The sequence below is a fragment of the Sphaeramia orbicularis genome, chromosome 6, assembly GCF_902148855.1.
Source record: "Sphaeramia orbicularis chromosome 6, fSphaOr1.1, whole genome shotgun sequence".
Classification (NCBI taxonomy): Eukaryota; Metazoa; Chordata; class Actinopteri; order Kurtiformes; family Apogonidae; genus Sphaeramia; species Sphaeramia orbicularis.
In genome coordinates, this window is record NC_043962.1 from 41,084,473 (window position 1) to 41,100,276 (window position 15,804).

The 15,804-nt window shown below is 37.8% G+C and overlaps 1 protein-coding gene across 1 annotated transcript in view; it reads right to left on the minus strand.

The window, feature by feature from the left end:
• Positions 1 to 15,289, minus strand: part of cspg4 (chondroitin sulfate proteoglycan 4) — a 61,388-nt gene extending 46,099 nt beyond the window's left edge. The window contains 11 exon segments of the mRNA XM_030135616.1: positions 5,791 to 5,821; positions 5,823 to 5,845; positions 5,847 to 6,071; positions 6,245 to 6,276; positions 6,279 to 6,329; positions 6,332 to 6,400; positions 6,403 to 6,427; positions 9,642 to 9,688; positions 9,691 to 13,189; positions 14,564 to 14,726; positions 15,222 to 15,289. Of these exon segments, the coding sequence (XP_029991476.1) occupies positions 5,791 to 5,821; positions 5,823 to 5,845; positions 5,847 to 6,071; positions 6,245 to 6,276; positions 6,279 to 6,329; positions 6,332 to 6,400; positions 6,403 to 6,427; positions 9,642 to 9,688; positions 9,691 to 13,189; positions 14,564 to 14,726; positions 15,222 to 15,289 (4,233 nt within the window).
• Between the last annotated feature and the right edge of the window lie 515 nt (positions 15,290 to 15,804).

A 15,804-nucleotide genomic window follows, 5' to 3' on the forward strand; every position in this document is an offset into this window, starting at 1 on the left:
TTCAGTGAGATATAAGCACTGATTTATAGACAATAGATCTGCAAAATCTGATTTCAAGTAATCTTAACAAGATAATTTTCACTTGTTCCACTGGCAGATTTTTTTTGCTTAAATTAAGCAGAAAAAAAAAAGTTACTCTTTAGGTGGTTAAATCTTATTTTAAGTGTGATGACATATTTTGACTAGAAATGAAAAAAAATACACTTGGTAAGATTTAGATTTTTGCAGTGCATGTACCATCCCATACACTGCAATTCATACTGTTACTGTAACTTTATTGTTCTTGATAAACCTGATCTGCACTAACATGTTTGAGTGTAAATCAATTGCTAGTTATTGTTATTAAACTGTAATTAACAGGTTTTTTTTTTTTTACTTTTTTTTTTTTTTTTGCATATCATCTCCATGAAGTGAGAAATGACTAGTATTAGTGTATGTTAAAATGTGAGAAAACATCAGATTATCTGCATTAAAAATGTTTTCATTTCATGGTTTTCACACAGTTTATCAGTAAATACGTTTCTTTGCTTCAAAAATTTAAAGCATGGCGTCCAGCTGAGTGGACATTTTTGCAACTCCATGAAAAATGGGTTCATAAAAACAACTTCTATTGCATTGTTTTTTTAATGCCTCGAGGAATAAAAAATCTTGATTACGGCTCTCACAATTCATGCATGAAAGGGTTAATATGTCTCTTGAGAGTTTCCCTGTTTACAGAATGCAGCATAAAACTTCTGGACTTCCCCCTTATTAACTCTTTACTTCACATCATGTTTATATTCTTAACATCGAGATTAACTCTGTTTATTTTCACGAATATAAACATTTGTATATAAGAGGCTGCGAGAGAAGGAGAGACATACATTTGTACTGGGCTGTATGTATAGTTTCTTGCATTTGCAAGATTTATCTTTTAGACAAAGGCTATAATCAGCACTTAAAAGTCTAGCAATACAAAGACGAGGAGAATCTCTCTTGTGAGACGAAACCTTGAGGGAAACCAGATGCACAAAGGAATCAGTCATCCAGTGTCAAGTGAGCTAGATAGAAAACAGCACCTGCGGCCAGGCCAAGCCAACACTGTTGACTTTCTGCATACAGAAAAGGAAATCTCAGCACCCAGCGTCGGGTGTTCTTGTCCTCCAGTCTTGTATTCCTATCTGGATCAAATAATCTGCTGAGCTAACATTTTCCTTTTCCTTATGCATTTTGACAAATTTACAAGCGGTTCTTTTCTCCCAAGTACAGCACAGATAAAGCTTTGTTCACACAAAACCCAGTTTCTGCTATGATGAGAAGACCTGCTTCAGAGAACAGGAAGTGCCAAATGGATCCCATATGACTGGCATCCTTCTGGAATAACAACCCCATCATTACTGATCAGGGGAAAGTCAACGAGACAATCAGTCTGTTCGCCTTGACGATAAACAGAGGCTGGTTTTAGACAAGTGGCCATCAGTTTTACTCACGGACTAATGTGTGTGTCACTACAGGAATCAAGATCCATAATTTGTACTTTAACCCTTGATATCCTGTCCAGCAAGGCCCTTACTAAGCACAAGTGTGCCTTTTTGGCACACTGTCGAATAATGTCAAAAAAAATTTCATACAGTTGTTTTTAATTCTTTTACACTTTTTTCTATTTCATCAACTTGAGCCGTAATAAAAATACCAATACTCAATAATTGTCACATTTTTAACCCTTTAAATGCAGTGTTTGTAATGTAAACAAACCAATTTTTTGGATGCAAACAGCACAACAAATTATTTTGTTTTCAATATACTACTAAAAGTGGATCACATATTATTTGATTTTTGCAGCCTGGCATATGTCAATGATTAACTCCAACATTAGCCAAAGAAACAGCTCTGAGCGTGTCACTGGAGGCTCTGGCAGAGGTGACTGTGTCATTCCTCTGCGTAGGAGCACTTTCAGTCAGTCGGCCTGGTCAGTGAGGAGTGCTAGTGAGTGGAACTCAGTACCTGAGGAGGTTAAACTGCTTACAACATACAAGGCCTTCACCAAAAAATTGAAAATGTGGCTTATCAACACCTATAGCTGCCAACACTAAAAGACAAACCTGTTGTGATGTTTTGATGTTGTGATCAAATGTTGTCGTGATATGTTGTGAGGTCTTATTCTCTTTTAATTTTATAGTAAGTGTTTGAATATGTATCTTGTATTATATTGTACAGGTATTGTGTGTTTTGTGCTCCCCTAACAGTCTGTTATCTATATGATATTTGTTACATTAGTGCCCTATCAAGTGTCTAACCATGTCTTTCTCCTGTAAATGTTTTTTTTTTTTTACTGCCTTTTTAAAACTTGGCCAGGGGACTACAGATGAAAACTAGCCTTCTGGCTAATTCTGTCTTTTTTTAACCATGTGTAACCATGTGTTTTATGAAATTGCATTGTCCCCTTTCAACTAAACTAAACTAAACTAAACTAAACATTGGTTAATTTGCATTATTATTTTTGGCGCTAGGTCAAATGTTCAAAATACTAGCATCTGTCACCAAGTGTTTCAAAAAAGGCACACCTATAAATCAAACTATTAAATAATGTATATTCATTTTTCTGCTCTAATTTGATTTTATTTTTGTAAATCAAGGTCAGCCCTAATCATACATATCAAATGGAAGAAATAGTGCGTTTTAGGCACACTTGGGAGACAGATGCTAGTCTTATAATTTTCTTTTGTTTACAATGTGCACATTTTAGTTGGTGGCCAGAATTTTAAAGATCATACAAAAATGAACAACTTTTGAATTCTAACCTTATTTAAATTCTGAAAAATAATATTAAGTTTTTTAACACGATGTGCAAAGTGTGCCTAAAAGGCGCACCTGGATACTGGAGGGTTAATACAGGATGGATGCATAATCATCAGTTCATGAGTCATTACTACAAGTTAGAAAGTGACTAATAAAAAACTCAGAAACCATCTCACTTTCTTCTAAAATATTTGTTCTCTGTGAAGAAAAACAGACACTTAATAGGTTTCCACAGATGGAAGACCTAATGGAGACCTGATGCAGAGCTGAATCTGATTAAAGCCAGTCTTTATTGGAACAAAGAGCTACAGATATTCTATATTTCCCCCAACTTGGATCCCACGCTGCATGGCATATGTTTCTCAAAGTTGACACGACTTTATTGTTCAGAAAGTGAGTAAATCATACTCTGTGCTGTGGTTAGAAAAAGCCCATACACTGACACTGATTCTATGCTTACATGACACATCTGGACCACAAGCACATAAAGTTCCTATACATTTTTGTGGTTGATGATTTTGGCATGAACTGCTCTCAATGTTCTCACTGTACCCCTTTTTACATGTACTGTTCGTGACCTTAGTAAATACAACAAATATGGCCCCCAGTGTCCATTCACATAAACAGGATGGTTTAGCCAAGAAGAAAAGCATTGAAGTGATGGAAAAAATACACACAATACAATACAGAAAAGCGCGCACACATCGACTTTAATTTGAGAACAATTATAGTGTGGTTTTAAATGCTCGGCTGACTGAAAGTGTGGACGTTTTATCCTTCAATATGGTCCTCATTTGGAGAAGCCACTTTGTTGTATTCTCCAAGAGGAAAACACAAACAGAAAAGCACACATATCGAGCAAATTTTAAAAAAAATGTCTACGCCGTTGTCTCCTCGCTACAAATGTAATCGTTGCTCTGAACTAACCCGTTGGAGTTTCGCACAAGGGATGTCTGAGAGACACTGGAGGGGGTATGGCAGTAGCGAAGCACGAGAGGTTTGTGTGCACCTCCCACATTATTATAGGAATATACTGGGCCGGTTTATTTTGGCTTCAGGCAGTCCAAGGCAATCGTCAATTTTTCCACAATGCTTCAGCAAAGAGAGAGGAGCAGAGGCAGACCTGAGCTAGATGTAGGAGCTTATAAGATATGTGTCTAACTATCTCCAGTAACTATGTGGTCCATTCAGATGCATGAGGTTTTTTCCACCAGTAACCAACTCATGCATTTTTAATATTTTCCTAAAGCTGTGGCCTCTGAACCTCACGAAGAGGGACCAGATATCTGCAGCAGCTCCCAGAATGTTTCTCCTTTCCTTTCTATTTGGTGCAACATTAAAAAAAAAAGAACTGAATAGTAACTGGGGAAAGTTCCATAGTGACGCCCTGGTTTGGAATCCTCTTGAACAACCACCGCAATCTGGTCGAGAGAGGAAGATGTCATACTCCCCCGGAGTTATGTAAAACGGGATAAAAAAAAAAAAAAATGGATTATTGGGGTTTTTTGGGGGGTCCTTAGGGAAGCTTTTGGTCCCTGATGAAATTCAAATGAATCTGAAATGCAAAAATCATATTCAGCTACTGGCACTTCTTTGCCTTAGAGAACGAAAGAATAAACAAACTCAATAATCCTCACAGTATTAGATTGAAGATCACATGTTTAGGTGGATTTGGCTTTACATGCCGTACACACCATTTGAAAGCAACCATTTGGTAAATAAATAGGCGCAAGCTTTATTTTACAGCTCGTGTTTATGCCAGTGGATGGAAAACATTACTCTTGGGGATTTTAGGATGACATCTCTGCAGGTACGTCTCTTTGAAATGCCAGGATCATCAGAAAAATAAAAGGAAAATATGAAAATTTGACAGAAGGAAAGAGAAAATTTCATGCATGAACTGGAAATAATGTTAGAATAATTCATGTGAAGAAGCGCTTATTCAGTAGTAGCAAAAAGCCGGTGCCCTGCTAACCAGTTGTTTATCCACAGAACGATGATATTTGACTTTGTGATTTTATATGATTGATATCAAACCAAGATGAAACAAGAATTCACACCAAAACGGAGAAAAGGGCTGTGTAATTTGATCAGTTGTCAACACGCTTCTGATTTTATTTTTGTTTGGATATGACATTGAATTTTTACTTGAATTAAAGTTAGAATAAAACTTTTACCTCTTTTCACAAAATGATTGTGACAATGTGATTTATTTTTGATAATAAAGTGTAACTTGGACTCAGTATGTACAGGGTGTTTGCTCTTTATCCAAATAAAAATTCCAAACTTTTTCCCAAACTGCCATTTTTCCCCAGACCTGGACTTATGTACTTTTATATTTGCATGCCTACTTTTTTTGGTTTGAGGACTGTACCTGTTGTGTACAGTAGAAAAGTTCAGTATAATAAATGCATGAATGAACGAATGAATAATCACCAGTAAATTACATTTTACCTGACAGAAATGTTTTTCAAAACATATGAAAATCGTAAAAGTGCATGAATATCACACAAACAGTTTCACTGGAAATCATTCCAGTGTCGACTGTTAGCGAAATCATATTAAGTTTTTATATACTTTCCTCATGTATTTCTTATCTTTACAAGATTATGTGCCTTTGAGCAAACATTTTTTCCATACTTTTAAAGACATTCACGACCTGGACAAGCACCCTGATGTAATCATTGGCTCTGGTCAAAGGTGATTACTCATTTGTATTAACCCATAAAGACCCAGTGCTACTTTTGTGGCAGTTCTCAAATGCATTTTTCTCTCTATTCAACCTTTCTTAAATTATTTATCAACATTTTTTATAATATTACCCTCTGTATTTTGCACTTTTAACCTCCTAAGACCCAGCTATGGGTTTTCTGTTGCTGTTGCTGGATTTGGCCCCCGGGCCACATGTTTGACACCTGTGCTTTATGGGTTAAATACGATAATAATAGGAAAGTAAAATTATTTCCAACTTCATGGACAACAGTGTATAAATAAAACCATGCCAGGACATACCTCTTCCCATGTAAAATATGAAAGTTCGTCCTCCATCCAGGTATCGGATTTTCCCCGTGTTGGGGAGGGTCTTCTACGACAAAGTCAATGTTTACTGAAGAGTAGAACGGATGTGAGATGTTGATAACGTCGGCGTTAACCGCTCTGCTGAGGCCTTCCTTCACAGTGAAGTTGAACGTTTGGAGGGGGATGATCCGGGGAACAATGTTTACAGCGACACGCAAGTCCTCCACGGTGGTAAAACCATTACTGACATCCACTGTGAAGGCATCATCACCCTGCAAGACATCAGTGTGAAAATAAGTTATTGATATACTAAAAATAAACCTTGAACCACAGGCATATTAAAGTCAGAGGCTGCCTTTTGTCTGATTTTACTCTCAGTAGGAATTTGAAGGGAATAAGCTGCACTATTGATTTATAACAACAGATTAAATTAAAGGCAACAGCCCTGGATAGATGCAGACACATAGAGAATGCGGCCTGATCCACATCCTCCTGGGTGAAGGAGTGGATGTAGTCCAGGATAGGGGACGCTCACTGTCGGAAGTGTTTGTTAGCTTGACTACATGTCCGAGACGAGGAGGCTCTTTAATGGTAAACACCATTCTGTAGGCAGGATGTCTGCTTGGTCCACCTACGAGGAAATAACACAGCAAATGGAGATGGAGGGGATTATTGTTATTGTAGTCCATGCTTGATCACATGTAACATTAACAGCTATCTATCTATCTATTCTACTATCTATCTATCATATCTATCTATCTATCTATCTAGCTATCTATCTATCTATCTATCTATCTATCTATCTATCTGTTCTATCTGTCTGTCTGTCTGTCTAGGTCCGATTCTTTTAACTAACTCGATTCTTTCGATTCGTTCATCTGTTGCAAATCAATTCCGAATTGATTCATCAGTTTAAAAAACACTCTGCAAGTGTTGGACACGAAATTGAAATGAGTGTCAACCATGTGCTTATTTCATTGTGCCATATACCATATTAAACAAGCAGGAGGTTTAACACTTGATATATATCTGTTCCATCCATTTATGAATAATCTTGTTGGCAAATTACAAAACTTAATATAACTTTTCCATTAGTTTATCAACATAGTAGTACTTTATCAATAGTTAATTATATTTAATATGCTTTCCACTTTTTAAAAAAAAAATCTGTCTGTCTGTCTGTCTGTGTATGTAGTCCGATTCTTTTAACTAACTCAATTCTTTCGATTCGTTCATCTGTTGCAAATCAATTCCGAATCGATTCATTTGATTCACCAGTTTAAAAAAACACCCTGCAAGTGTTGGACCCGAACTTGAAATGACAGTGTCAACCATGTGTGCTGCGCCACGTGCCATGTTAAACATGCAGGAGGTTTAACACTTGATATGTATCTGTTCCGTCCATCTATGAATAATTTTGTTAGCAAATTACAAAACTTAATATAACTTTTCCATTAATATATCAACATAGTTGAACTTTGTCAATAGTTAATTGTATTTAGTATGCTTTCAACTTTTTTTTAATCTGTCTGTCTGTTTGTGTATCTAGTCTGATTCTTTTAACTAACTCAATTCTTTCGATTCGTTCATCTGTTGCAAATCAATTCCGAATCAATTCATTTGATTCATCAGTTTAAGAAAACACCTTGCAGGTGTTGGATGCGAACTTGAAATGACAGTGTCAACCAAGGTTATAATAGTTTTGGATTTTTCATTATGGTTTAGTTTTATTTAGTTTTGACTTTTTTTCTAATTCAGTTAGTTTTAATTTGTTTTTAGAGCAGGTTTGCTAGTTTTAATTAGTTTTCATTTTTTTCCTAAATGCTTAGTTTTAGTTTAGTTTTAGTATGAATTTTAGTTTTGTCGTATCTTTTATCTTCTTCGCCGTCGTATTCAAATAAATCCCAGACAGGACTCTGCTGCTTTCTCCCAACTTCAGTCTCCATGTTTCCAGGTAGAGTGGGGACAAGGAGACGACTAAATGACAAGTGACGAGAAGAGACAAACCATGAAGTATCCTATGGTGCCACTAGCTAAAATTGCTAGAGCGAAATAAATCGCTTCCGTATCAATCAGACGTTGACAAAGACGAAAACTTGAATTTGAATTTTATCCATAATTTTTATACGTTTTAGTTAGTTTTGTAAGCACACAATACAGTTTCAGTTAGTTATTGTTTTTTTTCTTTTAATTATAGTTCTTATTTATTTTAGTTAATGAAAATGTTTTTTCAATTCTAGTTTTCATCATTTCGTTAGTTTTCGTTAACGATAATAACCTTGGTGTCAACATTGTGTGCTCACATGCCATGTTAAACATGCAGGAGGTTTAACACTTAATATCTATCTGTTCCGTCAATCTATGCATAATCTCATTAGCAAATTACAAAACTTAATGTAACTTTTCCATCAGCATATCAACATAGTAGTACTTTATCAACAATTAATTGTATTTAGTATGCTTTTGACTTTTTTTTTAATCTATCTATCTATCTATCTATCTATCTATCTATCTATCTATCTATCTATCTATCTATCTATCTATCTATCTACATACTTAAAATGTGCTTCAAAATCACAAAAAGTAGCATTTACATACTGTACACAGTTGCTGAAAATGGATAAACTACTCACAGCTGGCAAAGCTAGCTGAGAGTCATGCAACTGCGACAGTGACAGTTCACAGAACAAATCAAATAGACTAATAAAACTTTGGCAAACAACTTCTCTTTTGATATCGGAAGTAATATTTCATGTTGACGATCGGAGCTGGCTGCCTTTAATCTTTTCTTCGTGGCAAATGAACTGCATAATATGTTCATTTCAGCACAACTTACTACATTTATGTCTACAAACGGCCGAAAAGTAGAGTGTCTGTGTTCTGTATTAGTACTAGCGTGGCATAAACTATAGACATTGGGCACAGTGTGAAAGTTAATGGTAAACAGAGACATTTGAAATCAATGTTGTGACTTCTGGAACCTCTTCTAGACGCATTACAGATTTATACACGCTCTGATTTATGCTCAAGTTTAATCGACTCTTTGGAGCTCGGAGCCTTGGAGTGTTTCAAACTCTTTCTGCAGGAGGATATTTTGAAAATACTGCTGCTTTTAGTTTACTAGTAAGGACCGACAATATGCCTGCACCCAGAAACTAAGTCAGTAAGTTACCTCTATAAGCCATGGTGACCAGGATTGGTTCACTTTATACCTCTACCCATGTGTATGCATCTCAATCTTCAGTCATTATAACAGATTCAAAATGGGAAATTTAACTAAGTACCAGACAGCTTTATTGTTTTGAATGCCAAAATCCTCACAGTAGATGTAATGTGTTATGAATGGACCAACAATTTAAACCTCTTTAATTGTGTTCACGATGAAGTGCAGGCAAGCTCGTCTTATAAATTACAGTGGGCTTCAGGAAGCTCCTCCGGGGATACTTAGTGCTCTGTTTTCCACACTTAATAGACTGTAATTTAGTACATAAACTAGATTAAAAGCAGCAACTGCACAGTCATATTTAGCTCTGCTTTCATGTGGTTATGATGTAGATTAGAGACAGGGTTACAAAACAGGCCCGTATTCAGGAATGAGTCATGTGAACGATCTATTCACAAAGAAAAAGTAAACTCGAGGAAGACAACAAAAATATTTTGTCGAATTACTGCCAAAGTGTATAAATATTAAATGTTATCTTATTGAATAAAAACAAATGTGTGCTATGCAGATTAAATGTCAAATGCAAATGAATTCAAATTATAGGTCTGTCAGCTGTATCTGAAACACAAGCAAACATCAGTTTTGCTCCATGTATTTTAATTACAGATTCAGTGAACATTACCTTGAGATGATCCTGGTTGATTACGGTGTGCTCCCCTTCGTAGGAAAAATGACGTCATTGGTTATCACCTCAGGTTCAGACAGGTAGCCTTGTTTGAATATTTTAACTCTGAATGTTCCCTCCTCAGAATGTCCTTTTGCTTGTACGGTGAAACTGAAGGAGTCCTTTGACCTCAGACTCTCATAATTATGTTCATATGACACAACACCCTTTTTCAGGTCCTCTTGGGTGAACTGTGTTGCTTCAATACCACTCACAATAATTCTGCCATCACTGGGAGGGGAAATGATTTGGAACTTGATCTCACTGTCGTCCCTGATGTCCATGTTGGAGTCGGCGCTCAAAAGGGTGGTGTTAAGGGTCTTCGTGCTTCCGTGGTCAATGACGATGATTGTGTTATTCACCACTCGCAGGTAAGGTGAACCTGCCTGGATTTCAAGTAACGTAGTGGTTTTATGGAACCCGTCTGACACTTGCAAAGAGAACCGTTCCCGGTCTGCTCCGTGGTGAATGAAGAGAACTTTCTTATCTCGAAGGTCAGCTTGTGTGAAGCGGAAAAGAGGTTGAGTGGGATTTGATGTTAAGACGATGTTGCCTGAGAGGATTCCCTCACGGGCGTAGACAATTTGGGTGTCGTTAAAGCCTGAGTCATCATCCTTAAATTGAATCACGTCAGTTGTTAGCAGACGCTTACCGTATCGCTCCACATTGAAGATTTTATCCACAACCCTCACAGGAGCATGCTCATTTTTAGATTGCACAGATATTCTGAAAACACCTCTCAGAGTTTCTTGATTATTTGAACTTTCTGCTTCTTGATCGAATGCTATAAATTGAAACTCATCGCTGCTTGTCTTGGACCCATCATGCTTGTAAATGAGCCTGTCAAGTTCAAGATCTTCGTTGCTGAATACTTTAATCGCCCCCTCGAATCTAGGTTGGCCCGGTGGAGAGTCCCTTATAATTCGTCCATACCTTGGTACCTGTGTGATCTGGTACATAAAATCTGTAGAATGTGGTGAATGTATCCACAGATAGTTTTTGTTCAGAGTTTGTTCACCACCCTGCAAGACAACCAACTGCTCATTGGTCAAAACAGGAGCATCTGCATTGGCAAGGATGGTTATTGGGAAGGTGTACAAAGGAGAGTACTGATCATCGGCCATGACTCGGAACTGGAACTGGTCTATACTATCCACAGCTCTTTGTACCCGTACCTTATAGCTAACGCTACTATCCATAATGTCCTTCTGGGTAAAAATGTCACCCTCAGCTAGCTGGGTGTCTAACAACTGTAGAATTCCTAGAGTTGGAGGCTTGACAAGGATGTATTTTACAGTTTGTGGATCTGGGTTTTTCCCTTTCACTTCAGCCAGAAGTTCTGTGTGTCTGATTTTCACTTCACCACCATTGACGTCCAGCGGAACCAGGTTAGACACTTTAACTTCTGCAGGTACAATTTTGACCATAAAGGTGTTGTTCCAAAGGGAAAACTGCCCCAAGTGTACATTGAACTGAATCCTCTCAACCACGATATCTTCTTGATCACTTGAGTCTGTGCTGAAGTACCTAAGGCGATGTTGATCCAGGTCAGATTGATGAAATGTTGTCACCTGCTTGTACATTCCATAATCGGTCAGAATCTGTAATTCTCCATGCATCAAAGGCTGAGTGACGTTAAACATGATATCTCCATTACGTGGATGAGCAAGGACAGCCAGATTTTGAATACTAATGGATGAGTTGCTCCCTTGAGACAACATAAGACCGGTGTTGGTAACGATAGTCACATGTGGCTGGGTCACCGACAGCTTAAATGTAGATGAATGACTTACAGACTGTCCATCAGATACTTTCAAAGTCATAGCAGAAGGACTACCTCCTCTGTGCACAAAGTAGATATTTCCATCCTTCAGCTCTCTGCAGGTGAACTCTGTGATGCTTCTGCCTGGCTGCTGCCCATTTTCTAAGTAACCAACTTCCGTGGAGGGTTCTGAGGTTACAGTTACTACTAATTCATCGCACCGGGTGTCAGAGTCCATGATTTTGATAAGGCTGGGGCTCAAACGAGTTCTGCCCTTTTCTGTAATGGTAATTTCTCCTCCACTAAGTTGCGGTATATCGTTGACTGGAATAACTTCAACCGAAACCACATACACTCTGGGCAATTTCAGACATTCTGGAAGGTATCCGTCACTGTGAGCAGTTACCTCGAGCTGAATTTGATCTGCATACCTTTCATTTCCATCATGCATATACTTAATTTTCTTATTGATGACATCGAGGAGAGTAAACTTCTGTAATCGCTTTGTGTTAACATTTATATCAACTATACCATAGAAGGGTTCATTCCTCAGTGTAAATATTATCTCGGACTGACGCATTCCTGCAGCATTGAGGTCAAATGTAGGAAGGAGGTTCTTAATGTCGAGGAAAACTTCGCCACCTTCAGGCACAAGAAGTGGAGTGATGTCAAGAAGTTTGGTGACATTTCTGAATATCTCTGGCATGTCCTCTGTTGGGAAACAGTGCTGTTCACTTAAATCCACATCATCATATCTAAAAATAGGTGGAGAAGTTGTAGTTGTGTCCACATCATAATAACTTGAGTAGTCATAGTCTTCTCCCTCGCATTTGACGTGGACATCTTTGGTCACCAAAGCATCCTGCAGACTTCTGTCCTTATTATTCACTTTGATTTCCCCCAAGCACCCTATGAATGATTCAGCTGTCATTTCCTCTTCTACGCGATTTAAGGACCCACTCTCACGAAAGACTTCCTTCATTTTTGCCTGGACACCTCCCAAATACAGGTTTCCAACCAAGTCCAATTTTTGTGAGGGGTCAAGAGGAAGGGAGGCAGTCTGGCTGTCAATGTGAATCTCAAAAGAATCCTCGCTGACCAGAACCTTAACTCTATGCCACTGATCATCATCCAGCTGGACCTGGGTATTCTCCAGTAATTCCATGCCATCACCGAGGTCCACCGCACCTTTGAGGAACCCTCTCACAACACCAATAGCAATAAAGTCAGACTCTCGGCCAGGATGAAAAACAAGTAGCGCATCCTCAATGGTGGTTTTCATTAGGAACTCTAGGACCCTTGGACCGCCACTAACTCCACTCCAAGTAGGAAAGGATATGAATGAATCAGGGGTGCTGAAACTTGTTGTCTCTCCATCACCAGCCTCAAACTCACTGCTGCAGGATTCCCTTGTGTCATGGCATTCTTTAAATGCTGTGCTGAGAATGTCAAATTGATGGGACTCAAATTTGACATCAGTCATGCAGCCACGGAAAGGCGGAATGGCATTACTGAGGTACGAAGCGTCTAAATTTCCTGTTCCTCCCAGCCAAACTCCTTGGTCAATGTTGAGCTGTTCCCCGTTGTTGTTTAGAGGGGTGTAAGTGGAGAAGAGCTCATCAATCGTCATCGTGAGTTTGTCATCCTGCATTGTGAGCGACACTTTGTGGTCCAGAAGGTTGTTCAGCTGCACTCCTGATGACGAGGACAGCGTCACCTCACCAGCACCCAAGTTCATCCGTACCTACAGGAAGAAAACAATTTCATTATTCTACCCATACACTGTGGTTTGCAGTTTAATAAATATATTTTGGTGTGTCTTATTCTTGTGAACTGCACCACGGGGCCAAATAAGAAATGTATTACAGCTGTAGTGCAAACTTGGGAGCACCTACCCTTAAATGGAGTGAATCTTTCAGATATTATTGTGACAGTATTTATGAAACTTTGTCCTGGATAGTACCGCCAGTGCTCTAGCATATGCTCATCACTATTCCTGGACTCGCTTTCCATTCAAAATCAAATTTGTTGAATCATAAAAAACGTAAGCCAAGGATGATTTCATTACAAGATTATGATGTAGACAATTACAGAAAATACAGAAATTGGCTCAGTTATGCTCACGATTTTTTATGAACTGCATGAAGTTTCACAGATAAAATACCAGATCTGTGTCACACTGAAATAAAGTATTAAGTCCTGAGTCTTTCACATGCCTGTCATGTTAGAAAATATAATTTCTGTAAAACCTTGAGTCTATTTGTTCAGTGTATCAACTATAACAGTAAAGTGCAAAATGGAAAAGACTAAGAAAGGCAGTTTTTCTTTTATTACATTTACCCTGAGATTTCACTTCATTGAGAATGCAAGGATATTGTCATTTCTGATGAAAATCCTTCAAAATCTCTAATAACAAAACTCAGTGCTTTTGAAGCTGACACATCCATTCTATGTTGGTAAGATGTCTTGAGAATTAAAAAATAAATTTAGAGCCATGTGTAGTAAGACTAAAAAGAGTGTCAAATGCATGTCTTGATGTGGAATGAATCTCAAAAGTCAAAGTCATTCATTTTCAATAATGTAGTTTGGCACTGAATACAATAGACTGTACACATTTGTAGTTAAGAAGTTTCTGATAGGATAAGAAATTTCATGAGTGCTATATTTTTTTAGAGTATATATCAAAATAAATCAAGTATTAGTTATTATTCAGGTAAAATAATCAAACTCATGTAAATTTAATTATCTTATTCCGGAACAACATGGACCAAGTCACTACATGACATTGCATTGGAATGTTAAAACAAAACACAAAAATGACAATAACATATGCATTGGGCAAAATTTGTACATAAGCAAGCTACATACTAATATACAAACCTTTGTTTTTTTCTACGTATACTCATTCTCTTTAGGCATAAATAGCACGTGACTTAGTTAACAATTACAATTTAACAATTAAGAATTTATATTTTGGCTTCTAATTTATCCTTATTATCTTATGTCCTTGACTTGTATTGTAATAAAGGGATTTCTGTTTAGGTTTTTATTTTGACCAAACTAACAAATAGGTGTAGTCCAGACAACTTCTTCTTCTACAGTTTGTTGATCTATTCACCTGTATTTTCCCATTTTGAAGCTCGAGAAACAGGTAATCATCTGTTCCTGCAGCCAGGAGCAACAGCCCACTCCGCCGACTCGTCTTGATCTGCAGCGATAGGTGGAAGGTCGACACATCTTGGAAGGGTTTTAAAACACAGTAGCTGTCCCAAAGTAGGATTCTGAAAGGAGAGAAATGAAATTATAGCACATAACGATAAAGAGGCATCACACTCATAACTGAAGCAATCAGTGATTTGTAGTTTATCACCTTAAACAAACAGAAATGTTGTTTTTGACTCTGAAATTTGCCAGAGCACAGGCTGTGGGTACAGACTAAATTACATTTTTGTCTTTTGTGCAGTTGAGACAGTACAATTATTGCTGTAGTAAAATATAAAATTGCCCGATTTGACAGTTTGTTGTGCATAAACATTATGTTTACCTACTATACTGAGGCTATAAACCCGTCATACAAGTGCTTACCAGCAACTCTGTGAATTTTAAATGTGAAAGTTGGGAAAAACCAATTAGATGTGCATTTTTCCAAGTCTAACGTTACAGTGCAACTTGTTCAGGACTGATTCTATATTATCAGGTGCCCTCCAGCTGCTCCTGGCTGAAGAGAAGCCTCGTTAGCCTCAAAGGGATTCTCTCTCTGAGACATCAGTCATTACCCCTGCGGAAGTTTTCCGGGCATGTAGAGTCTTGGGTTGTAGGATTTCCCAGGCTTGGGCTGCCTCATTTCCAATGATATGCAAATTTAGCCACCTGCTTCGGACTGTGCTCTCTAAGGCCCTCTACAAAATGTAAAACATGGAGGAAGTCAATTATTTCCTAGCACACATGCTCTGAAATTAGACTGGATCACCTCCAAGACCCAGTTTCCGAAGCAGGGTTTTCCATGGTAATAGCCAAATGGTATAGAAAGGGGGCTTTCCATTAGTGAACCACTTGCCCTGGTGGGGCCACAGACACTTTAACTCATAAACACCCAAACATACACCAGGGACCAAAAGCATTTACTAATCTAAAATGTTTAATAACTTCTGATCCACTAATCCTATCACTACATGCAAATAATTGGTGTAAAATGCAGTTTTTCATCTTTTCATGGTCATCACATATGACCCATTTGGACATTCAGAGGCTCCGTAGTGAACGTGGAAACACAGTTATCTTCTACAACATTGATTCACCAGTGAAACTTACGGAGTTTGACTGAAAAAGGGACTTTTTCTCAAGTTTTCCCTGTTTTTT